Source organism: Adiantum capillus-veneris, chromosome 22 (assembly GCF_014529385.1).
Source record: "Adiantum capillus-veneris isolate H3 chromosome 22, ASM1452938v2, whole genome shotgun sequence".
NCBI classification, from domain to species: domain Eukaryota; kingdom Viridiplantae; phylum Streptophyta; class Polypodiopsida; order Polypodiales; family Pteridaceae; genus Adiantum; species Adiantum capillus-veneris.
This window is the reverse complement of record NC_140952.1, coordinates 45,888,021-45,914,392: the sequence shown is the minus strand read 5'-3', so window position 1 is coordinate 45,914,392 and position 26,372 is coordinate 45,888,021. Positions and strand designations below refer to the sequence as shown.

At 41.0% G+C, this 26,372-nt stretch overlaps 2 protein-coding genes across 2 annotated transcripts in view; both read left to right on the top strand.

The window, feature by feature from the left end:
- The window catches only part of LOC147429264 (uncharacterized), a 160,463-nt gene that overhangs the window by 104,118 nt on the left and 29,973 nt on the right, over positions 1-26,372 (top strand). The window contains exon 2 of the mRNA XM_086495001.1: positions 15,891-15,920. Coding sequence (XP_086351127.1) covers positions 15,891-15,920 — 30 coding nt within the window. The remainder of the gene's footprint in view (positions 1-15,890; positions 15,921-26,372) is intronic.
- LOC147429265 (uncharacterized) lies at positions 12,013-14,407 on the top strand. The gene is made up of 2 exons (XM_086495481.1): positions 12,013-12,164; positions 12,274-14,407. Exon 2 carries the CDS (start codon positions 12,292-12,294, stop codon positions 14,158-14,160), a length of 1,869 nt encoding a protein of 622 aa, XP_086351607.1. The 5' UTR covers positions 12,013-12,164; positions 12,274-12,291; the 3' UTR covers positions 14,161-14,407.

Here is a 26,372-nt window from a genome sequence, read left to right as displayed (position 1 = left end):
GTGAGGAGATGTACATCTTTCTCGTAAGATACTCCTTCTTCCTCTCAATCTACTCTCATACCCTGCTAGCTCTCACCATCTTCGAAGGTGTGTGAGGTCTTGGGTCTGAGAACGGGGATAATTCAAGTTGTGTTTGTTAAGTGTTTTGCTTAGTGCATGAAGCTTCCATCTTCATTGCACTAGCTAGTCTTGAAGGAACACAAAGAATTGTATTGTACAATGTCTCTCTTGATGGGAGAAACCATAATACAAAGCCTTTTGGAGGGGGGACCGGCTCCATGCAAATCCGGTCCTCAACTGTTGTCAATAGCTTAATTTCTCTCTCTTTTGAAAGTATTGTTGATGCTATCTAACTAGGTGTTATGCTTTTTGTTGCTCTCTACACCCAAGCACTCTTGTAATTCTCATTAGGAATCTATTCTAATGAAATGCCCACTATGTTCATGCTAATTTCCGCTACACATAAGTTATTAGGCCATTAAATGTTACATTGGTATCAGAGCCCAAGGTTTAGGCTCTGATACCAATGAGAATTAAGCTAGAGTAAATCTAGTTTAATTAATTTAAAAAACATTTAATAAAAGAAACCAATGAGAATTAAGTCTCCTAGAAGACTATTGGGCAGTCTCCCAAGGGGTCCAATGAGTATTCAGGAGCCCGATGGCTTACCTGATTCCTATTGGCCAGGAGGCAAAGGGGTCCAATGAGAGTTTAGTTTAATTATTTAATTACCTAAAGCTCTCACAAAAGGGGAAAGGGGGACACATGTCAAAAGGCTATCACTTATGCTGCTTAATTGTGATTGGCTTGACTTGGGGAGGGCCAGTGAGGCTTCAGCAAGAGCAAATAGCAAGAGGGCTCGCCCAAGAGAGAGAGGGGGCTGATTTTTGCAAGGCATTATCACACACACACTCACACAATCTCATGTGTGAAGAAAGAGAAGACTATCTCTTCCCAAGCTTTAATGGAGAACTCATCACCTACTCCAAGCTTGTGAGATAGAAGCCTACATCAACACTCTCTTGGCATGTGGATGCAAATCCAACCAAGAGCCAAGCTTCAATGCATGCTCATCTCCTCTACCAAGCTAATTACTAAGCTAAGCTATGCTAATATGAGTGATTATGTGAGGAGATGTACATCTTTCTCGTAAGATACTCCTTCTTCCTCTCAATCTACTCTCATACCCTGCTAGCTCTCACCATCTTCGAAGGTGTGTGAGGTCTTGGGTCTGAGAACGGGGATAATTCAAGTTGTGTTTGTTAAGTGTTTTGCTTAGTGCATGAAGCTTCCATCTTCATTGCACTAGCTAGTCTTGAAGGAACACAAAGAATTGTATTGTACAATGTCTCTCTTGATGGGAGAAACCATAATACAAAGCCTTTTGGAGGGGGGACCGGCTCCATGCAAATCCGGTCCTCAACTGTTGTCAATAGCTTAATTTCTCTCTCTTTTGAAAGTATTGTTGATGCTATCTAACTAGGTGTTATGCTTTTTGTTGCTCTCTACACCCAAGCACTCTTGTAATTCTCATTAGGAATCTATTCTAATGAAATGCCCACTATGTTCATGCTAATTTCCGCTACACATAAGTTATTAGGCCATTAAATGTTACATTGGTATCAGAGCCCAAGGTTTAGGCTCTGATACCAATGAGAATTAAGCTAGAGTAAATCTAGTTTAATTAATTTAAAAAACATTTAATAAAAGAAACCAATGAGAATTAAGTCTCCTAGAAGACTATTGGGCAGTCTCCCAAGGGGTCCAATGAGTATTCAGGAGCCCGATGGCTTACCTGATTCCTATTGGCCAGGAGGCAAAGGGGTCCAATGAGAGTTTAGTTTAATTATTTAATTACCTAAAGCTCTCACAAAAGGGGAAAGGGGGACACATGTCAAAAGGCTATCACTTATGCTGCTTAATTGTGATTGGCTTGACTTGGGGAGGGCCAGTGAGGCTTCAGCAAGAGCAAATAGCAAGAGGGCTCGCCCAAGAGAGAGAGGGGGCTGATTTTTGCAAGGCATTATCACACACACACTCACACAATCTCATGTGTGAAGAAAGAGAAGACTATCTCTTCCCAAGCTTTAATGGAGAACTCATCACCTACTCCAAGCTTGTGAGATAGAAGCCTACATCAACACTCTCTTGGCATGTGGATGCAAATCCAACCAAGAGCCAAGCTTCAATGCATGCTCATCTCCTCTACCAAGCTAATTACTAAGCTAAGCTATGCTAATATGAGTGATTATGTGAGGAGATGTACATCTTTCTCGTAAGATACTCCTTCTTCCTCTCAATCTACTCTCATACCCTGCTAGCTCTCACCATCTTCGAAGGTGTGTGAGGTCTTGGGTCTGAGAACGGGGATAATTCAAGTTGTGTTTGTTAAGTGTTTTGCTTAGTGCATGAAGCTTCCATCTTCATTGCACTAGCTAGTCTTGAAGGAACACAAAGAATTGTATTGTACAATGTCTCTCTTGATGGGAGAAACCATAATACAAAGCCTTTTGGAGGGGGGACCGGCTCCATGCAAATCCGGTCCTCAACTGTTGTCAATAGCTTAATTTCTCTCTCTTTTGAAAGTATTGTTGATGCTATCTAACTAGGTGTTATGCTTTTTGTTGCTCTCTACACCCAAGCACTCTTGTAATTCTCATTAGGAATCTATTCTAATGAAATGCCCACTATGTTCATGCTAATTTCCGCTACACATAAGTTATTAGGCCATTAAATGTTACATTGGTATCAGAGCCCAAGGTTTCTCTTTTCTTGCTCAAGAAGGGAGGTCCTCAAGCTAGCTACAAATGGTTGGTATTATTAATTGCCTGTGAGTAAGTAGAATAGGGATTTTTCAGTCTTGCAGTGCGCCTGCCTTTGTGCAGTTAACGGGGCATCGCCGTCGAGAGCTATGGTCTTAATAGTGGAGTGCTACGGGGCTTGCCTACGGCTTAACCACTATTGAGCTATTAGAAGCTTGACAGGAGCCGGTGCTGTTTTGGTGTTGAAGGACCCTCTCTTCTATTCCTTGCAATTAATGGTATTCGAGCCGTGGGTACAGTAGCTTGAGTGCTTTTTCTAAAGGGGTAAAGAGGAGTAGCAACTAGGGCTTGAAGTGCCAAAGTACACCTAAAAAGTTTACACCTAAAAGTTGTTAGAATGGTTGACAATAGTAAAGAGAGTGAAATTAATGTTGATAACTTTGATTTTGCTCATGAGCAAGCTACTAATGATGCTTCAATGCTTGTTAACTATCTTGTTCCTAGGCTTCAACAAGCCATGGGCAATCCATCTCTCCAAAGTGAAGTGCAACGGCAGCTCCGTGCTCACGGGATTCTCCAAGCTCATCACCATGACGAGAGAACACCTAGGAAGCCTCCTTGTGAGACTACCAAAAGAGGTCTCTCTCCGATTCGTGAAGAAGAAGATAATCCATACGAAGGGCTCAAGAATTTACTTCTTGATGATGCATCTCCTTCCCAAAGGAGAACTCAAGAGCCTCCACCGAAGGAACGAAAAAGAAGCGAGTCTCCCGCCACCTCGGCGGAGATGGCTCCACGAAGACGGCGGGCTAAATGCTCTCCATCACCACCAAAGCGGAGAAGGCCATCATATTCTTCTCCTCACCACAATTCAAAGAGGGATGATAAAAAGCAAGAGAAGAAAAAGGCGAGAAAGAGGACACCCTCTTCTCCATCTTCTTCATCCTCTTCCTCTTATGAAAGCTATGGTGAAGACGACGAAGATCAAGACAAGATAAAGGCGAGAAAGAGGTCACCCTCTTCTCCACCTTCTGAAGAAAGTGATGGTGCAACCTTTGAGCCATCAAAAAGAAGAGGCCATAGGAAATCCTATGCCGCATGGAAGAGGTCGTCCAAGTTGAAGAAATTCAAAGAGGGAGGGAAGAGCATCTCTTTCCTTACCTATGATGGTACCTTTGGTGCTACAAGACAAAGTCTTGGCCTTTATCCAACAATTCGATGCGGCGTTTAGAGATGAGGGCTTCACGGAGTCCTCTAAGCTACGCCATGTAGCTATGCACTTTCAAAAGTCCGCCAGACAATGGTGGTCTAGCCTACGAGCCAACGGTGAAGCTCCACGAACATAGAAGGCTTTAAGAGCTTCCATTATGAAGCAGTTTTTGGCCACCGATGCCAAAGACAAAGTACTCACCGAATGGCGAAGCTTAAAGCTCTCTCCCAATGAATCCATTCACAAATATGTAGACAAGTTTTGGGACTTACAACTCAAAGCCACTGTCTTCAAAAAGTTGGATTTTGGAGAGCAAAAGCAACAGTTTTGTGTGGGCTTAACCGAAGAAATGGCGGAGTATGTCAACTCCCAAAGGCCACGTACCATATCGGCGGTAATACACCATACTATGGTGGCCTCTAGAATCAATTTCCAAACGGGGGTTAAAAGAAATAATAAGCCCCCGGAAAACAAGGGTTCCAATGAGCCTAAGGGGAAGGACAATGTCCAAAAGTCTCCTAAGGGCAACTCCAACAAAGCTAAAGAGAAGGGAGTTTACAAAGGAAAGAACAAACTCTCTCCTGAAGAGCTTGAGCGTTATCGCAAGGATAACCGGTGTTTCAAGTGCGACAAACAAGGGCATGCGTACCGCGCTTGTCCCCAAAAGAACAACCGCCAAGATCCTCCTAGAGCTTCCTTGGTTGATATCCAAGAGGAGGAGACTCACCAAACAACTCACAAAGGATCTCCTCTATGCCATGCTTGGGGAAAGGTAAGAGAACATGATGCTTTTATTCTCTTTGACCCTGGTTCTACTCACAATTTTATATCTATAGAGTTGGCCACCAAGCTAGGCATACAATCCTACGAGATGGGAGATATCCTACCCGCAGACAGTTCCTTCAAGGGGCAAGAAGCTTCAGTCACTTCCTTAATCGGGAAATTGAGGCTTCATGTCCAAGGCTATGTGGACAAAGAGGACTTCTTTATCTCTCCTCTCAAGCATGAGGATGTAATCCTAGGGGCAACATGGTTTGACCGCCTGGCTGCCGATGTTAAATTTTCTGAAAGGAGAATCTCCTTTAAATTCAGGGAAAAAGACATGTATATAGATGCTAAGGAAATGGGTAACACCATCCCCATTGTACATACACCAGCTTTCAACAAGTCAATAAAGAGCTCTATTTCCGTGTACATGATTTTTGTTAAAGATTCTCAAAATAAACCTAATGCTTTAACAAAAGAAAATAAAAGCAACCAAAAGGAATTAGAGTTATCCAATTTTCTCAAGGGGTTTCCAGATGTTTTTATTGACGACATCCCTTGTGAGCTACCTCCTAAACGAGGTAATGATGACCATGCAATTGAACTTCTTCCAGGAAGTTCACCGCCTAACAAACCTCCTTATAGAGTTTCTCAAGCTCAACAAGAGGAGATTATGCGGCAAGTGCATGAGTTAGTTGAGAAGGGCATGGTTAGGCCTAGCTCATCTCCATTTTGCTCACATGTGCTATTAGTGCAAAAGAAAGACGGCACATATCGTATGTGTGTCGACTATAGAGCACTAAATAGGATCACTATCAAGAATAGGTTTCCCGTTCCACGGGTAGAAGACCTATTTGATAAGCTACAAGGATCGACCTACTTTAGTAGGATTGACCTAAAAAGTGGCTATCATCAAATAAGGATAGTTGATCAAGACATTGTAAAGACCGCATTTCGTACTACATTTGGTCTTTATGAATACATTGTCATGCCTTTTGGCCTGACCAATGCACCAGCCACATTCAACCGCTTGATGGAGAAGCTGTTCAGGCCTCATCGAACCTTCACTGGAGTGTTCTTTGATGATATTATCATCTACTCTAATTCATTGGAGGAACACAAGCAACATCTCCAGGTAATATTTCAAGTTTTAAGAGAGAATAAACTTTATGTTAATCGAAAGAAAAGTGAATTTTTCTTGCAAGAGATTTAGTATTTAGGTCACATTATCTCTCAAGATGGCATCCAAATGGATCCATCCAAGTTAGAGGTAATAAAAGGATGGCCTAAACCAAGGAATCTTCATGAACTAAGAAGCTTTATAGGTATGTGTGCATACTATAGACGCTTCATAGAAAAGTTCTCACAAATTGCAGGACCATTACATGACCTAACAAAGAAAAGCGTTAGGTATACATGGTCTGCTAAGGAGAACAATGCTTTCGAAAAGCTTATCTCTCAACCTGTGCTTACACTACCGGATCTCTCAAAACCATTTGAGGTCCAATGTGATGCTTGTGGTGATTGCCTTGGAGCTGTTTTGCTCCAAGAAGGGCACGCCATAGGCTATGAGAGTCGAAGGCTCGACCCTGTTGAGCAAGCTCTAGGCATATACTAAAAGGAACTCCTTGCATTTCTACATGCCTTAGACTCATGGAAGCACTATTTATTGGGGACTCCTTTCATTCTGCGAATGGATCACCAAAGTCTTAAGTACTTCATGACGCAGACCAAGCTCTCCGACAAACAAATGAGGTGGGCAAATTTCCTTTCGCAATTTCATTTTCATATTGCTCACATTGCTGGCAAGCACAATCAAGTAGCCGATGCACTCTCAAGATGGCTGAGAGTGAATGCGGTTTCCATAGCAACTCACAATGATCTATCTTCAATGATAGATGGGTACGCTATTGATCCCGACTTTAGAGATGTGATTTCAGCCCTGGCATTAGGGAAGAAAGAAGAACTATTCACTTTACAAGATGGTTATCTTCTCTATGGCAATAGACTATGCGTTACGAACTCACTACGTGAGAAAGTAATGTATGAATCTCATGCTCCACCTTATGCAGGGCATAGAGGCATTCAGTCTACCTTAAAGGGAATAGAAACATATTTCTATTGGCCTACCATGAAAGTGAACATACAAGAGTATGTTTCCAAATGTGTGGTATGCCAAAAGACAAAATTTGATAGAGGGAAGCAACTTGGATTGCTTCAACCCTTGCCAATCCCTAATTCACCATGGGAGAGCATATCCATGGATTTTATCTTTGGATTGCCTAAGTCTATCCATGGGAATATGGGAATATGGACGATAGTAGACAGGTTCAAAAAGACTATCAAAGCCCATCAAATGGCAACCCTCTTCATTTCACAAATTTTCAAGTACCATGGCTTGCCAATGTCCATAGTGTCGGATAGAGATCCTAGAATGACCAGTAATTTCTGGAAGGGTCTCTTTGAGAATTTAGGTACAAGGCTAAACTTCTCTTTGGCCTATCATCCACAAACGGATGGCCAAAGTGAAATAGCTAACCTAACAATTCTCGATCTACTAAAAGCCTATGTAACAGAAGTAGATCAAAGATCCCAATGGGAGAAGTACTTACCCTTAGTGGAGTATGCTTACAATAACACTGTACATACTTCCACGGGAAAAGCACCTTTCGAGGTAATTGAGGGAAGATCAAAAAGTCCCTTGCTACTTAAGGTACATGGGAAGATCTTCGCTGCAGATGAGTATAGCCGAGACCTACAGGAATCTTTTCAAAAGATTAAGGATGCTATCTCTATTTCACAGCAAAGGCAAAAGGCTGCTGCTGACAAGCACAGAAGAGCCCAAGCCTTTAAAGAAAACGATTGGGTCTTGTTAAAGTTTCCAAAGGCTCGATTAAGGCACACGACGGGCAAGAATCCTACGGGCCACCAAAAGTACTATGCTAAACTAGCAAAAAGGTACTATGGTCCCTTTCAGATTCTTAGGCCAATCAATGAGATGGCCTATCAACTCAAGTTGCCCAATCATTGGCTCATACACAATGCTTTCCATGTGAGCCTATTAAAGCCTTACAAAGGAGAGCCACCTCAAGAACCAACTATTGAAGACCCACCGGAGATCGAGGACCAAGAGGAGGTGCTGCAGCCCGAGTCCATTCTCCGACATGAAGACAAGGTACTAAGAGGCGGTAAGACTATCCGATGATATCTTATTAAGTTTAAGAATTATCCTTTTGAAGATGCTAGATGGATGCAAGGCATACGATTAAAGGATAACCTAAACCTTGTCAATGCTTCCCAAGAGTAAGCAAATGTACAAAATGTTAAAAAATGAACAAAGTTTTTGTCTTATAAGACTCTCCTTTTCTTTATTTGTGCACAAAAATGAAGTAGTATGGATGCTTAGATCAAGTTTGTGGAGACGACATCTCCCAAACACCAAGTAGAGCTTGTCACTCTAGTACGGAAGACTGATAGGACTGATGTGCAGACATGCTTGCGGCAGCCTCAGGCTCTCAAGCGCCGAAAGGACTAGTCATCCATTATGGAATGATGTCGTAGGGTAACATAGGGATCCTCTACCCGCTAAGAAAAGGACTCATGAATATGCTTTATCTTATCTACACCATAGTCGAGGGCGACTATGATTTCAAGAGAGAGGTAATGTCATAATAATCAATATCTAATTCTCCTAAATGATTTTCTCATATTAAACTGATCATTTAATGTGGGGAAGTGCCAGAGGAGAAAAAGCTAGAATATTGGTTAAGCTAGCAGACCGGCCACAGTAGGGATCCAAAGGAGGGAAAATAGGGATCCAAAGGGGGGGCCATCTGCAAAAGAGCCATGTGCAACAATGGGCTAAAAAGACCCTAAGGTTCAGCCCATTAAGACTTCCAAAATGCTAAGGTTCCAAAATTCAAAGGTTGTGTCCAAAGGTCAAACCTAGGGGAAATTGGATGCTTTGTGTGTGACTAAAAAGTCTTGGCATATCCCTACATGGGAGGGGGCGAGCCTTGAGAGTAGGGGATGAGAGAGAAAGCCACACACACACACACAGGCTCCCTTTACACAAAGGGAATGAGGGACACATGTCAGCTCCCTAGGCCAGATGCCCACAAGGTGTGCCCAGTTTCTATTGGATGACCCTTGAAGTGGACCAATGAGAATTAAGCTAGAGTAAATCTAGTTTAATTAATTTAAAAAACATTTAATAAAAGAAACCAATGAGAATTAAGTCTCCTAGAAGACTATTGGGCAGTCTCCCAAGGGGTCCAATGAGTATTCAGGAGCCCGATGGCTTACCTGATTCCTATTGGCCAGGAGGCAAAGGGGTCCAATGAGAGTTTAGTTTAATTATTTAATTACCTAAAGCTCTCACAAAAGGGGAAAGGGGGACACATGTCAAAAGGCTATCACTTATGCTGCTTAATTGTGATTGGCTTGACTTGGGGAGGGCCAATGAGGCTTCAGCAAGAGCAAATAGCAAGAGGGCTCGCCCAAGAGAGAGAGGGGGCTGATTTTTGCAAGGCATTATCACACACACACTCACACAATCTCATGTGTGAAGAAAGAGAAGACTATCTCTTCCCAAGCTTTAATGGAGAACTCATCACCTACTCCAAGCTTGTGAGATAGAAGCATACATCAACACTCTCTTGGCATGTGGATGCAAATCCAACCAAGAGCCAAGCTTCAATGCATGCTCATCTCCTCTACCAAGCTAATTACTAAGCTAAGCTATGCTAATATGAGTGATTATGTGAGGAGATGTACATCTTTCTCGTAAGATACTCCTTCTTCCTCTCAATCTACTCTCATACCCTGCTAGCTCTCACCATCTTCGAAGGTGTGTGAGGTCTTGGGTCTGAGAACGGGGATAATTCAAGTTGTGTTTGTTAAGTGTTTTGCTTAGTGCATGAAGCTTCCATCTTCATTGCACTAGCTAGTCTTGAAGGAACACAAAGAATTGTATTGTACAATGTCTCTCTTGATGGGAGAAACCATAATACAAAGCCTTTTGGAGGGGGGACCGGCTCCATGCAAATCCGGTCCTCAACTGTTGTCAATAGCTTAATTTCTCTCTCTTTTGAAAGTATTGTTGATGCTATCTAACTAGGTGTTATGCTTTTTGTTGCTCTCTACACCCAAGCACTCTTGTAATTCTCATTATGAATCTATTCTAATGAAATGCCCACTATGTTCATGCTAATTTCCGCTACACATAAGTTATTAGGCCATTAAATGTTACAATCCATGCTACACGAGGAATTGAGCCCTGCATTCTCAACACCAACCCTGCACTCTCGGCATGGGCTGGTACATCATATTGTGTGCTACCCTAGAGAGAGAGAGAGAGAGAGAGAGAGAGAGAGAGAGAGAGAGAGAGAGATTTCATGTAACATTAAAAGAGAAAGAAGAAGAAGGGAATCTCTTAATGTCAAAAGAGCATTCCAAAGAGACGTCAAAGCTTGAATGGATAAGACTTGAACTCAAAACATGGAGACAGGGTTGTGGAGATGGGTGGAGATTATCTACTCCACAGATGGTACTATGGCGTTAGCCGTGTCATGGAGCTTGATATTAAAAAAAATAGATGCCAAAATAGCTAGCTCCACGTGGATGTCAAAAAGATAGGTTTTCTCTTGACCACCTCAGCAAGGTGCGGGTCATATACTAGTGTCCTTGAATGACCCACATGAATAATTCAACATTCGTCTAACTTTAGAAGAAGGGGTGCACCTTCGTGAAGTTGAGACTCGAGAGTCGTGTGCGCGACGGTCAAGGTGTGAAATAAACTGCCCATGAAGGGCACATTAAAAGCGGGGAGCGTATTTTATGTACTCCACCCTCGTGTCCAGCCTGCTCTTCGTCTCTCCCGATCGTCCAGTCTGCGCTTCGCCCCCTTCCCCCACCATTGCGAATGTTTTAATGGAGTCCTCCGGCAGTGACAGCGATACCTCTAGCAGCAGCAGTTTCTGTTACCTTCTCTACTTTCTTTACGGTATTGAAGACGTTCGACCAAACGGAGGCATCGTCAAGTTCCAGAACGCTGCCTATTCAAACGTAAGTCATGTGGATTTTTTCTGTGTGCATACAGCAGGTTATTAGGGTTTTGATTGAAATTTCGCATCTTCTGTGTGTTGTCCCTGTGGGTTTTTCTGTGTTGCATATAGCAGGTTATTAGGGTTCTATGTTCTGTGTAGAACTCGCTGCGCCAAACAGCCTTGAAGGCGGTACTCCTAGCTTGTTTACATCCAAAATCCACAGTTTCTTTAATGACCAGTATAACAATTGAGGGGGTCCGCCTGCGATAAACGAGCAGAATCTGCAAGCTTTGCATAGTGATTATAGCAGTGATTTTCAAAGACATCACTAGCATAATGAGCTGGATGTGCATCATCCACAAGAGGTCCCAGTATGGCCTTCGCTGCTGGCAAAAAAAAGCAGGAAACAGAAGTCCTTAACTTATCTATGTTGTTCACAACTCTACGCACTACTCTTTTGTATCTCCCATTGGTTAAAATTCAATCAAAGCCATCATTCTCATGAAAGTTAAGGCCGATCAAGATAGAATGGCAGCCACAGAAAAGGATTGATGAAGAACTTCACTCATTTCCTGACAATGGCGCCAAAAGAAGGTTGTACGGCCTGATTTGTAGGGTTCTGGTTGAAGCCTGCCTCTCAACCAAAAACAGGCCAGCGTGTTCATAATTTTGACAGCCTTGCTCTATAAAACACAGATGGCTCTGTGTCTCTGCATGTACCAAATTGTTGGTGTCCCCCTACCCTTGTTTTGGGTTTCCCTGGAATGTCATGGAGAGAAGGGTTGATGGAGATGGTAATGGTAATAGCACGTGCTTCAACAATGGTGCCACACCTGATTCTGGTACCGATTTTTGCATATGATGATGGGGTTTCACTCTTCTTGGAAGAATTTTTGCATGCCTATCTGTGCTTGTGTCCTTCTATCAGAAGGATTTTGACCTGAGGTGGAGGACTTGGCCCATTCTCAAGTGATTTCTGTTCTTTGCCCATTGTTGCTTGGCTTGGAGGATAGAGTGGAAAGATCCTTGTAGCCACATGCAGTAGAGGGCGATGATATTGTGATCTTTGGACATTAACGTGGTTTAAAGCCCATCCCCGAGTTTGCGTTCCTGTGAACGGGATGTTACCTGCTTGTTATTCACATCTGTTTCGCAAGTCATTTGGTATATTGTCTTGATCTATTTTTCTTTTGACCATTTTACAGTGCCTAAGGAAGCCATCCTGATATCGCTTGGAGCTTAACAGTCTCCTACGTCACTGGTTCCGCCTTCTCGTTCAGTGGCGGTTGTAGCCGTTTCAGTGGTGGAGCAGTTCTGATTTGGCCTAGATCTCTGCACGCTGTTGACCGAGTCCCTCTCTTCACTTCTCTCACTAAATCGGTAGGCCTGCGGTTTCAATTTATCTCGGAAATAGAGCAGTGAATGCAAGCAAATGCAGTGTGATTGGATTAATGTAGGCTTACTAATGTAATCACCGATATGTCGACAGAGGGCCACATTAATACTAATGGTACCACGCAATACTATTACAACTAACGCCGACGGAATCCCAGATGCTTATATGGAGGGTGGCATCAGCAATACTAATACCCTGCAGCACCTGGGCCGAGCTGCGGCTGAGCTGACATTCCTCATGGCGGTGCTGGTGCTGGACAGCTTTGGGTCCTTCATGTCGGCACTGACGTTATGGGCATGCTGGACAATTTTGCTTGTCAAGCTTCTCACGGACTTCTCTGTCCGTCCCGGTTGGAAGTGGCTCACTTCTTACATGCACATCAGGGGCCGCAGCAACTTGCAACACCGCCTTCGATCAGATGAATCCACCTCCCCTTCAGCTGCAGGGTTGGACGATCAGCAATTAAACCTCATAATCACTGGGGCTGATCGGGTAAGAGGGGACGTCTCTGCGCAGTGCATCAAATTCACGCTCGCCACAGTGCTTGCGGGTAATGCCTACATATTTGGTCTAACCCTGTCTCCTGGATGCTCGACGCCTCCCTGCTCTGAGAGGGCCATGGAGAGCATAATGGGCCTGGCTGTTCTGGTGATGGTGCTGGAAGGAACTCCCCTGCTACTGTCTGATGGGCTGTTTAGGGGCTCTGTTGTGAAGAGAATGGAGAGATCCTGGATTCTCTTCGGCCATGCCATCGCTTTGTTCAGGCGCGATCCTGAACTCACCTGGCTTCAATTGGTTTTCATCCTGCAGAACTTCCAGGCCTCTGCCTCCAGCGCCGTGCTGGTCACCACAGGAGGCCTTCTGGTCGGAGGCAACTTTGGCAGTTTCATGACCCGCCGCTGCTTCTGGCTCTGCTGGTCCATTATTGTCATCGAGCTTCTTGCAGAAGGAGCTTGCCCCATTGCCGTCACACACTTCAGATGCTGGAGGAGTATGCAGCTGCAGCACACTAGCGATAATAGTAATATAGGCGCTGCGCCGTCTCATATAATTGATGAGCCGAGTAGCCTGCAGCAGACAAATTCTAATGATAATAGTAATATAGACGCTGCCCCGCATCATATAATTGATGAGCCGAGTAGCCTGCAGCAGGCAAATTCTAATGATGATAATGTATCACCTCCACCGCATCATGTCGATGAGCTGAATGGCCTGAACCATTCAAGTACCAATGATAGTAATTGTACAACAGCTCTGCCGCCTCGTGATGAGCCGATCAGTAGCATACAGCACGTGAATACTAACGACAATGATATAACAGCTGCCCCCGGGCCTCAGCATGAATTGCTGAGTGCTACGCTTATTGATCAGGTGAGTCCGAATATCAGCATTCAGCTAGAAAACATCAACATCCAGCATCCTGGGCTTTCAGCAATGAAACAAGGAAACAGGCAGCTGATGGAGGAAGCCATCGCTAAGCTCTTGCTGCGTGTTCCAACTCAAGCTGTGGTATGCGGGTTTCTCATCAAGGTAGTTGCGAGTCAAGCGTACTATCCCGCCGACCTAGATCCCAACGTCTGTGATGCTATTTGCAAGCAGAATACCAGGGCGTTGCTTATGGTCATGTGCATATTCACAGGCAGCCAAGTGCTCAGCATCTGTCCCCTGTGGACTGCCTTCCAAATTCTGGCTGCGCTGCTCCAAACGTTCCTCGCCTACGGACCTGGCTTCATCCTCATTTCAATAGGGCCGACTGTGTTACTGTTTTTACGTACAATAAAGGTGGTGAACGAATCGAGGCTTATGGTCATGTGGGCACTCATCTTGCTCGCATTTAATGTCTTCTTCTGCAGCATGTACTGGTTTTTGCTGGTTACTGGAGATGTAAAACCTTACGCCTTCATGTTTCCTCTTTGGCTCTCGTTGGTTTTGCTGGCTATAATTGTAGCAGTGACCGACAGAATCCTTGGTTTCGTCTAAAGTCATAGGTGGGTATAATTACATTCGAATGACAATTTAGTCTCTGGAGAATATATTTTATCTGTTGGTTATCATTAGCCCTGAGAAAAATTAGCCACTTTTGTGGCATTAAAAGGCGTTTGTATATAAAAGCTGAATAGCTATTTAACTGTCTAATAAAAAATCTCTCTCAGGGAAATATGCCCAAGCCATTGTATGAGTTGATAAAAAATGTTAAAATAAATCAAGGGTTGAAGTTGTCTTTGCACGGCCATCTCCAAGGACTAATTTGGTAAAATGCATATAAGTTTACTGTATTGACTCAATGGTAGACCAATTATATTTTCATTAGATTCAAATCTCTTTGAAAAGTACCTTCAGGTATGTAATGAGCCTATCACATCTATCTTACTTACATAAAGAATGACAACATATACTACTAGCTCAAGTTAAGTAGCAAATTACAATTTTATGCAGAAAGGCTCTTTTTAAAAAAGTAAGTTTCATTTTTAGCTAATATAACTCTCAATCTTGGACATCCTAACAAGATGCCCAAGAAGTTTCACGAAGTTTTTATGTTATATGCACAAGTTATGCTTAAAATACTAGAATCTAAGCATGAGCCACTTTTGTAGCTCATTACAAGACTGGTGTTAAAAAGGAGTCTAAAGAGAGAGAAGTTTCTTTGTTTCTGTATTGCAATATGGTGTGAAATTCACAAGGAACTTATAACTCTTTTCTCTATGTCGGAACACGAGGTCTATATATTCTGCTCAATTTTCCACGTACAAGAGACTTTTAAGGGTGTGCTTGATTTAGTTCAAACGCTTTAGACCAAATGGTGTAAGTGCATTTTGGCGGAAGGACCATCCCTTTGAGAACTTGAATCAACCCTTCATCTTTTCAAAACCCATCCATCTTGTTTTTAGATGGGTGATATATGACACTCCTTATGTCAAAGTTTTGTTTTCTCATCTTTTAAGCTTTATGTTTGGATGATTTTTTTTTCTCAGGCAGTGAGGTTAAAGACACTATTGAATTTCTCCAAGTTTTCAATTTTTACAATGAAATTTTGAAAATTTTGTTGATTTTCTTCAAACCATGCGTAAATTCCATCCAATACTTTTGAATGTCACTTATGAAAAGAACAATAAAGGATCGTTCTTTTTTTCCCCCATAAACGTAACGAATATATTTGAGAGGATGCTAGTAGCCACAAGCGGCTGGTGCAGAGCAAACCAAACACAGGGGATAGCACATCCTAGGTTGGCTTAGATACAAAAGTCTAGCCTCTAGAAGGCTAACGTGGAGCAGACTAAGCAACAATAGAGAGTAGTAGTAGTTTGCATGCATTAGGCTTGAGAAATGACGTCAACATTCACCTCTTGTCGTACCTAAATTATGAAACTAGGTGCTTTTTTAGCAAAGTAAGTTTATAATCTCCCTCTTTTTTGCTTTGGTAACTTGGAACTTCGAAACTCGTAATACACTTGATGGTTACATGGTATAACTCAAAATCCTAAAATTAGCTTGAATTGAGTTTTCCAAGGGATGAGTCGCTCCACACCCTTAGCCTTGAATGAACCGAAGATTTTTTCTTATTCTTGGCACGATGGGATACATTATTAGCTCTTGCAATCTGTCTTGCTCATCATATCGCTTCTCTGCAATCTCCCTTGCTCAACATTACACAGTTCGCCTTGCTCGCCATACCATATGATGCAATCACGTTCTCCTATACACACACACACACACACACACACACACACACACACACACATGTCGCTTTCATCTATGTCTTACTGTTGTGAGAATGGATACTTGCTGATATTTAACACTCCATGGATGATAGATATAAGTCAAAAAGGTTTTAAGTATGACATGAATAACAACTGATAGGTTCGTTGACACTTGTAATACATATTCAAGGCGGATGAATCCATTGTCTTGTTTATATGGATGCAGGTGAGGATCTTATCTTTACTTATGATCTTTTTGACTTACCTGGTGTCCATCAGTGTCAAACCTGATCTTTTTCACTTCAAAATAACTTATTCTTGACTATCTTATATACAAAACACTAGAATGATACCTCATTCTGACTATGATGTATAAAAATGAATGGAAGACTAAGTTGTGTTTGTGCTAATCATTGTCCTTTGTTTAAAGCTAGTTGTCTTTTGAATTGTTATGTTCTTTTGTGCATAAGTTCAAAAATAGCAACACACATCCTAAACATAAGGTTCTCCAAGAAAGCTGAAAACCAGGACGTTGGCTTTGGATATTTTTGTCTATAGGCTTTGATAGATCCACTGTTTATAATTCCTATTTAGGTTGACAGGTGTTAGGTGGTCTTTCCTATCAGATTTTTGTTCACAGCTATTGTAGTCTTTGACTATGCTAGTTTTAAGTTGCGGATTAATCCAAAATTACTTTATTTTGATTTTTATGATTTCAAGAACGTTTTACCTATAAACAAACTACTCTTGGATGGACGGTTCGTTTGAGGACTATCCATAGAAACTGGTTAAAGCATGAAAAACTTCTACGACTGACTATGAACGACAACCATACTATTCTTTACTGGCAAACAAAGAGTATAATCCTCTCTGTTAACATTGTCACTTATAGCTATGATGAGACTCATACACTTATAGCTATGATGAGACTCATAGATTTTTTGCTATGAAACAACTTTTTGGCTTCAGACTTGACTATTCTATTCTCATCAACTTGATGAGGCAATAGGCCATACTCAATGGTTCTACTGTCGACTCATTGAGTATGGTGTCTAGGTTAGGGCGAGTGCGCACGCATACACATGTCACTTTCATTTGTGGCTTACTGTTCTGAGAATGGATACTTGCTTATATTTAACACTACATTGATGGTAGGTGTAAGTTAAAAAGATTTTAAGTAGGAATTGGATAACAAATGATAGGTTCGTCGACACTTGTAATACGTATTCAAAGTTAACAATATATTGTTTTGTTTATATGGATACAGGTGATGACTCTATCTTTACTTATGATCTTTTTGCCTTAGTTGTTGTCCATCTCACTGTCGAACTTGGCCTCTTTTACTTCAATATAAGTTATTCTTGACTATCTTATATACAAAACACTAAAATGATATCTCATTGTCACTATGATGCACAAAAACGAATCAAAGACATTTATTTTGTGCTATCATTGTCCTTTGTCTAAAGCCAATTGTCTTTTAAATTGTTATGGTCTTTTGTATATGTCATTTAAAAAAAAAAACAACACACACACACACACACACACACACACACATAGTTCTACCAAAATGCTAGTTGTGACACAGAGGCCCTCTTGATCACGATCCTACCCAACTTGGCACCCATCTGTGCAATCCTCTTGGTGCCGATGCAACTGGTTGCTACTCGATAGTCTACAGTTTCTCATGCATCCGAATCCCCACTATCTCAACGCACACACTGGCTAGCTTGCAAAATGATGTTGTTGGCAACTAACTAGGTAGGCCACAATGCCTACTTAGAAATTTGGTACACTATTGGATATATCTATTATATCCTTGACACTACAGTTTCATCTAGAATCTTGATAATACTCTTGCTTGTTAATGAAATTAATCTAGTAGCTACCATAGGACTATCTGGGAGATTAGTTAAAGAAAGATCTTTTTTATGTGCACTATGTTGATATATTCTACTCAAAAGGTGTTTTTTGAGGTAGAAAAATAATCTAGGATGCTTTTTCTGGTCGACTAGACATTTTACATCGTGCATCCTCGTGGTATAGGATTGGTATAAACAGTGTTGGTTTGGTCTTCATGCTAACAAATGGTTTAGATGTGTCTTATGGTTTACAAATGCAATGATCTCACATATTGCTAGACTAATTGAGCATCGGATCCGAATATGTTTGACATAAACTTACTATTTTTTTTTTAATGATTGCTTTTACAAACAAATTGCTGTTGAAATTTACATTTAAACTCATTTTAAGATGTTATTTATGAGAAACAGTAATCATTGGAATGCAGTTTTATTTTTGATTTACCCTAGATGGTAATTTTACATTTTGAGATGTAGTTTATAATATACGGTGATTTTTGCAATTATACTCCACATACAAACGATATGCTATCCGAATTTCTATTTTTTTAAAGATCTTTCTATCTTGTACATGGTGGACCTAGGACATCGGACTGAATTTGTGGATAATAAGGTCATGAATTTATGTTACAGCCAAAAAGTTGGCACACTGGTCTTTCACAGACCTCTCGACAAAAATCTGGGCTAGATGATGATGAAATTAACGGTGGAATTATATCTCATGACTACATGGCATTAATATTTAATTTTTATGATTCCAATAGACTTGGGATAGAAGGTGTGTATTATGTATAATAATAACCAATATCTCTAACTAATCAGCCTAATTTTTTCAAAGAAAACTACTTCTTGGTTTTTAAGATACAATAGACATATGCGTACTTCAGTATTTGTTTGAAATAAATGGTCGCCCATAGGGTAAACTGTAAACTAATTCTACACGTGTGACCTAGATGAAAATTGGACCAGTCGGACACCTATAGTGCGCACAAGCATAGCCAGTTCTCATTGAATGCTTTTGTATGGATGCAGGTAAAGCTGGATCCTTCTCCTTGTAGGATTAGTGAAGGTTTTCCTCTAGGGATTGAATATCTTCAAAGTGGAGCACATCAATACAAAACTTGGAAAGGAAGATCGACATCAAACCTGTCTTCATTACGTAGTATTTTAGGCTCATGTAAACTATTAAAATAAACAATTGACATGGTGTAACTTATCTTTTGGGTATAATGTCATTGTTCTTGTCCATATGTCGAGTATGGTCTACTCCATTGTATGGTTCAATAGTTTGTATAATCAAACTATTGTTAGGTTTTTCATTTGAAACACACTTGTTCTTAGCTAGCTTTTGGTCGGGCTAGCACCACAATGATAGTAGATCAGTTACACTAATATTAACTTGACCCACCCAATCCAAGGGATGGGTTGGGGCTGTTCAACTGCTAAATTGGTCAAGCTCATATAGGTTTACATGTAATCCATGTATTGTAATCAATGTCCATATGCTACAAACGAGGATGGAATTTCAATAGGTCTTTGTCTTACAGGATTGGAGTATATTACAATGACCAACATGACGACATAGCTCATAAATTGAGGTGATATATCAACCAAAAACACGAGATTCCAGATACGTGGATTTCATAGTACCATATTCTCCTTCTTGGAGGACCCCTTTATCGTACAACAATTTGATATCCTCATATTAAACCCTTTTTCAACACATTATAGATGGTTGATTTATAAATATGATTTGTTTAAAAAGTATTTACGGCAATTGGTGGGGGATAATTCCACGTGGTGGACTATTCTCCACCAAGTGGATCTCTTCTATGGGATGGGGGAGGGCCACACACACACACACACACACACACACACACACACACACCTATCATTATCATCTATTGCCTACTTGGCCTATGCTGCACCTTGAAATTTTTGTCTCAGACTGGTAAACTACTATATTAATTTGGACTTGACCGTATTCATTGAATGACCCTCCGATGGAAACTTTATAGCTGTAGTCACCCCCTTGGGCTGAATCCCCTTTTGTTCTATTTCGGCTTGAATATAGTGGAAAGGTTGGTTTGCTTTAGGTTAACTAACCTTTAGACACTCCTATGTAGCCCAACTTTTTTCTTACATAAATCTTATCTTAGGTTTAGCCCTATCCTCCAATGGACCTTTGACTTAAAAGGCTACAATCTATAGCCCTCCTAGTGATTTTGAACAACTTGCCTACACCATCCTGGCTTTGGCATAACCCTTTGAACATTTTGCTGGTAGGAAATCACCCCTTAAAACACTTGTGGTAATATAACTTGATGTTGTTGTGTGAACATACCCCTAAGGCTTACTGTCAAAGGGATATTAACCATGGTACTTTTGGGTACACACCTTTAATTATTGGTTCTCCTCCCGAACATGATGAATGGCGCACTGCTGTAGTTTGTCCCTGCCTATTGCTTATCAACCTCCCCAATTCTCTCTCTCTCTCTCTCTCTCTCTCTCTCTCTCTCTCTCTCTCTCTCTCTCTCTCTCGCGCGCGCGCGCGCGTGCACCTTGGCCATAGAATCATTTTCGCATAGTGGTGGTGTGGCGCCGCTTGCTCACTTGGATTCTGTGTGGATTCTATAAGCAGAGCTTGTGGGGGTCGCTATCCATAATCAACAAAAGGGACATCTATAGAGAGGTGAGGGTGGCTCATTCCCTCATTTAGCCTGGCTTTGCGTTTGTGTGTGTACTGGAAAGATAGTGTGAGTGCTTGGTTTTCTGTTGACTATATTGTTGCACCACAAATCTTGGTGGGTTGTGGGGTTGCTTAGCTTCCTGCACTTAAGCATTACACTATGTAGTTGATTAAGTAAGGCTCCACCTCTCAGGGTGGTGCCATACCTTTGATGAAAAAAATGTCTGCATCACGTTTCTTGTTTTTCTTTGCCGTAATTGGTTTGTTATTCGAAAAAATATTTGAACTATGGCATTTATTTAACAACACTGATGGTTTAAACATACATTACTTTGCTCTATATAAGTAGGCTGTGACCAATTTTTTGGAAAGTTGTGCTCAACCAGACTTTTTCAACTTCTTCATTATATATTATACCATGAGAAGGATTGAGCAATGTGAGCTCCTTCTCATTGGTTCTGATTATTAGAAAATTTAGATTTCTCTCTCTCAATGATGATGACCGTTTGTTGGCTCAGATTACTTAGATAATATGGAGCCTTTAAACTTTTCATTGCTCTGTTGGTCAAGCTTAAAAATTGTGCATTTTTGTAGGGCGTGTTTTATTAATTAGGATCGAGTGAATCTTGACCTGCAGATTCAGACTCAGCAGTTCATTCAATTTGTAGATTCAGACTCAGTAGTCTTCAGAATTTAGACAAAGAAGTCTGCAAAATTCAGACACAACAAACTGACTGTACCACAAAATCAGATGCAACAGTAATCCGATGGAGATGCACGCACAAAAGATGATCAGAAGTTAGAGATGGAGAGGATATCTTTGACACAATATTTGTGGGTACAAAATAGTTGTACCTCTTTAGGTTTTTCTGAATAGTAGGATCATACAACAATGATAAGGGTGCAAATATACAACTGCCCAATAAGGGTGTGGATGGGCCCTTTATCCCAACAACCTCCCACCTAAAGGCAACATGATTGAAGTGCAGAAAAGAATCATTTATGTACGAATATCTATCTAAGTCTCATCATTTGCTGGCAATGAGGAAACTTCTCAGCTGGAAGACCCTTCATGAGAAGGTATGTAGGTATTTCGGCCTATTTGGTACCTCGGTGGTGGTGGAAAATGTTGCATCCCTGATGGTCCATAGTACAACCTTTCCTCATGTAATTCCTATTGTAAAAGCACTCATTCGTCTCGTGGTTTGTATACTTTTTCTTGATCACACACCACTTCAATACATGTAGTACATTATCTTTCTGCTTAAAAGCGTAATTGGGGACACTGTGTTGTGCTTGATTTCCCTCCTGAGAAGTCCTCAGCAAACTCTCGTAGAATTTGCTCTACGTTGAAAAAATCTACTATTTAATGGTTGGAACCATGTTAAGGTAGTTCCTTCTAATGTCAGCCCAAATCCATTGTATCGAGTATGGAAATCCAACGTTCTTTTAGATCTCAAGACTTGCATAAATAGTGAAACATGCGCATATGGATCCCCTAACCCATTGTACTTTTTAGCCATGCAATTTTATACTTGAGATGGTCGCATTTGGTGTGTTTTAGCAACCATTATCACAAACCCAGGTTCTCTCACAAGAACATCTCTCTTAACCTTCACTAGGAACTCTAGTTGGAGTTCTCCCAGTGACTCTCTCATCTGGTCGCACATCTCTAGCTTCTGTCTAGATACCTGGAATGCTCATAGTATGAACTGTGCTTGAAGCTTTGCTGCCCTAGAATGTGTTTATTGGAACCTTCGATCCCAAGGATCCCATCGATCTTGGTATTGAAATATGCGGTAGACTAAACGAGTCTTCATATCTCGTTCTATCAAGACCACTTTCTCTGTTTCTGGTCTAGTTGCAGATGCAACAGGTCTGAATGTGCTTGGAGTGACATAATACTGATGGAATGGGTCTCCAAAGTATGTATATCCCTTAAAATCCTTACGGTCCAGTCCAAAGTATCTATGCCCATATTTATCAAGCATGATTATATGGATATCTCTGCCTTCTATGTATGTAAAAACATACAAGCGCTTTTGATATGAAAACTCTTCATTGTAGGGCTTATCGCACTTATAATAGAGCATTTTCTCTCTGTTATGGTACTTGTACAACCCCATATGAGTGTTATCCATGTTGACTCGAGTCGTCTCGTTCACTCGCCTTAGTTTTGTATTTGGAATGTCCAACTTAGGCGGCTTGTCTTCAGGCTCTATGTCAACTTTGTCTTTGGTGCATGTCATCCTCTATTGTAGGGATTTACATAACTAGACACATTATACCCTCATCATCGAGGTATCGTCGCCACTGTAGTCCACAAACGCTATGACCTTGAACTCACTAGGTCTCTCTTCTAACTTTACGTAGTAGCGATCCATACTGTCTTTGTTAATTTTTGCACCATGATCGTTTTCAAACTGGTATTTCAAGTGCAACTCTTTCATGGTTGGTGTGGGTTGGGATGATCCTGCTCCCATATTTGTTCCCTCTTTGAAACTCAGACTTTTATATCCCTCAACCATGTAGGTATAAGATCTCTTTGATGAAGTGTCACACAGACTTTTCTCTAGGATTGTCTCTAAGGTAGGCAACGGCCCCTGATTCACACTCTCTTTCGTGGAAATATGGTTAACCCGGTCTCCTATAGTAGGGTTTCTACTCTAGTATAATCTACATGATCTCAAATGCATCAAGAAAAAGCACTATTGTAGAGCCCCGACGTATTACCTCTTTGGTTACTTCTGAATCTTTGATCCAAAATCATTTCAAGCTGCAATACTCTAGCCCTTGCAACCTATAAAAAAAACACTTGGTGGTTGTGAGTTTATAGCCGCTCTATTAGTCAAAAATCTTGATTCGACAAAAATTACCACGCTTTTGGCAAAATCTTATTTGGTATGTAGAATCCACAAATGACGTCCAGATTCAATTTTGAAAAGACCACTAGGCTCCTTGTGACATGCTAGCTATGGTACAAATTTGGTCTTAGTTTGTGACAAAAGAACATGGATCATGATCCATGTACCTTAGTGACAAAATGCGACAAAACTTGACACATAGATTGCCCTTAGTACCCTGACCCTAGCTATATGATTTTTATGTGATTTGGACTTAATTAGACATGCTAAAAGTCTAACCCTAGGTTTGTCCCATTTTGATCCGCTTTTTGAACTCTTTTGGCTCTTTTGCTTTTGAAATTATTGCTCACAATGGTCTCTGCTATAGGTTGGTATAGTTTCTGTCCAGAAACATAGTTGAGGTAGATGGATCGTGATCCATGTTCCATCACTTTTGGACGTGAAATTTGGTTTGTTGATTACTTATAATGTTCAAAGCCTATTCCAAAAATCTTTTTGGATTTGGGTCACTTTTTGCCAATTAAAAGTGAATTTTAGGGTCTGCTTTGCAATTTTTGACTAGATTCTATTTTTCGCTCTTTTGATAAATTTTTTTTAACTTTTTGTCAATGTGCCTTTTGAAAAAAGTGTTCCAAATGGTCTTAGCTACCCACTGCTCAAATCTCAGTCAAAAATCATGACAAGGTACATAGCGACCCATGTTTGACCTCATTTTGACATGAAACTTGGTTAGATGTGGTTGTCTATGTGCTAATTCCAAAAACCGTTTGAGTTTGGATTGCTAAAAGTTGAAAAACCCCAAATTTTGGTCAAATTCACTAGCTTTACATATTTTTTTTCAACATATTTGATTTGAGTGTGATTTTGGTATCAATTTGGCTCCAAATTTTGGTTTCAGTTGCTAGGAAGCAGTAAGTATTTGATGGTTTTGTGTTTTAATTGAAATTGTCTCATGGGTACATGGATCGTAATCCACGTTTCTCCATAAAACTGGATAAAACTTCTTAGATTGCTTCCTGTGAGTTTTCTAATGCCCTTGGATACCAACGTTTTGAGTTTTGATCAGCTTTTAGGCTCTGACCATCAAATTTTCTATTCTTTAGAGTTATGGTCTTTTTTGCCAAAATATGATTTTCAGTAGTTTTTCACATGATCTTTTCAACTCAAATTTGATGGTATCAATTTCTACTTACCCTACTTCTAAGTGTTGGAAAGAAAGTAGAAACAAAAACAAGCAAACAATGCAAATTGAAAGTGGAATGGAACTTGAAACAATACTTTCAAAGAATCAAGAAAATTGACTAGTGTATCTCACTCACAACTCTCTTTGCCCCTCAAGAGTAGATCTAGCAAGTCCTTGACTTCTAGCCTCTACGAATCATTGAACCGTGTGTGTAGCTGCTTTAGTGTTAAAGTGTAAATGGAATGGATAACAAAATATCTTGAAAAGATACGACTAGGTGAGGATCATTCCTTGGCAACGGCGCCAAGGTTAGTGGGTCGCCACGACGATGGACATTTATAGCATAACTACCTGACACAAATATAATGTCAATACTCAGGGAAGTGATTTGGATGGGGCACGGAGAGTCTTTGAGGATGTCAACCTCAAGAAGTGAACCTAACAAGCTAAAAAATAAACCCAACTAGCAAACCCTCACTCTTTGATATGAAAAATCTGCCTATATCATATCTTGCTGCTAGGTCATCATGCCATTTTGTTAACCAAATGAACTTGGATCCCAACGAAACTTTAGGGAAAGCTATATTAAATCTAGAGACACTAATCTACAAAGTTTAGAGGTCATCCGACAAGGTCCAAAATATCGATCCATCACGATCCAAGTCATAAAAACTGTAATAGAACAATCCAGATAGGTCACCCTAAGGTCTAACAATACTCTCCTATGGTCAAAATGTCAGAAAACAACCATTTATGCACTCAAATTTACAAATATAGCTCATAGACACATAGTTGCAAACCACAGTAAAACTGGAAATAATTATACTTAAATGAAAGAGCAAGGAGACAAAGAACACAATGCAACTTTCAGAATTGAATTTGGATTATAGATAATGAGAAAAATTGATTACAAGCTGCAGTCAAGAAGTCGCTCACACTTGTAGGTACAAAGCTCTTTCAAACTCAAGTTAATGTTACAATCTTTTGCTCAAACTAAAGCTATTAACCTTTACACCTGTAGCTTTTCAAATGGCCTATAGCCAGCTCACATGGCTTTGGGCTGACATAAGAATATGACTAGGAATATACAACATTCGGCTCGAAACTACAAGGACTCTTTTACAAGGCTTCTCGAAAAAATTGGGATATATTACATCAAAATTTTGGGGCTTGAACGAAGGGTGCTCTGGTCCGCTACATTGGCCAAACTTTCTCGCTTTGGGTTTCGAGAAAATTGTGTGTGAACGTGCACATAGAGAGAAAAAAATGGCTCATTCCCTGTTGACAATTGAACTGTGTGTGTGTGTGTGTGTGTGGGGATCACACACACAACACACCGCTATATGAGCTCCCAATTCCCCAGCTCGTTTTATATCCCAATGCCACGTGTCAAAGTTTGCTGCATCCGGTGAGTTCCGGTTTATATGAGTGAGGGGGAGAGAGGAGAGAGAGAGGCTGCCTTCGCTGTACTAGTAGGGTAAAGGGGCCAATAGCGTGCCGGGTTCCAGTCCAAAAACGCGGCAGACCCCTTAGTTGTACAAGTTTCCTCCAAAAGAAGAACACAAGCTAATGGATGGTGTACTGGTTAGCCGAGAGTTGGGTGCAATCTTAATCGTCCGATATCAAGATCGAGCCTTGTTGGCCACGATGCACTGTATACACCTCGCGACGTCTCCCTTTCCATGGTCGTTTTTGTTACACATGAAATTTCGAACTTGTGTCGTACCGCTTCTGTGTCGCACCATTCAAGTTGGCCTTACCATCCTAGATAGCCCTTGTGTTGAGCTTTTGATCGCGCCCTCCCAAGCTGAAAACTGTTCTGTACACTGAGTGCAATTCTTCGCCTTCCTTAGGTGGCCCGTTACCGATTTGCTGCTGACATGCTTCAACTCCGAT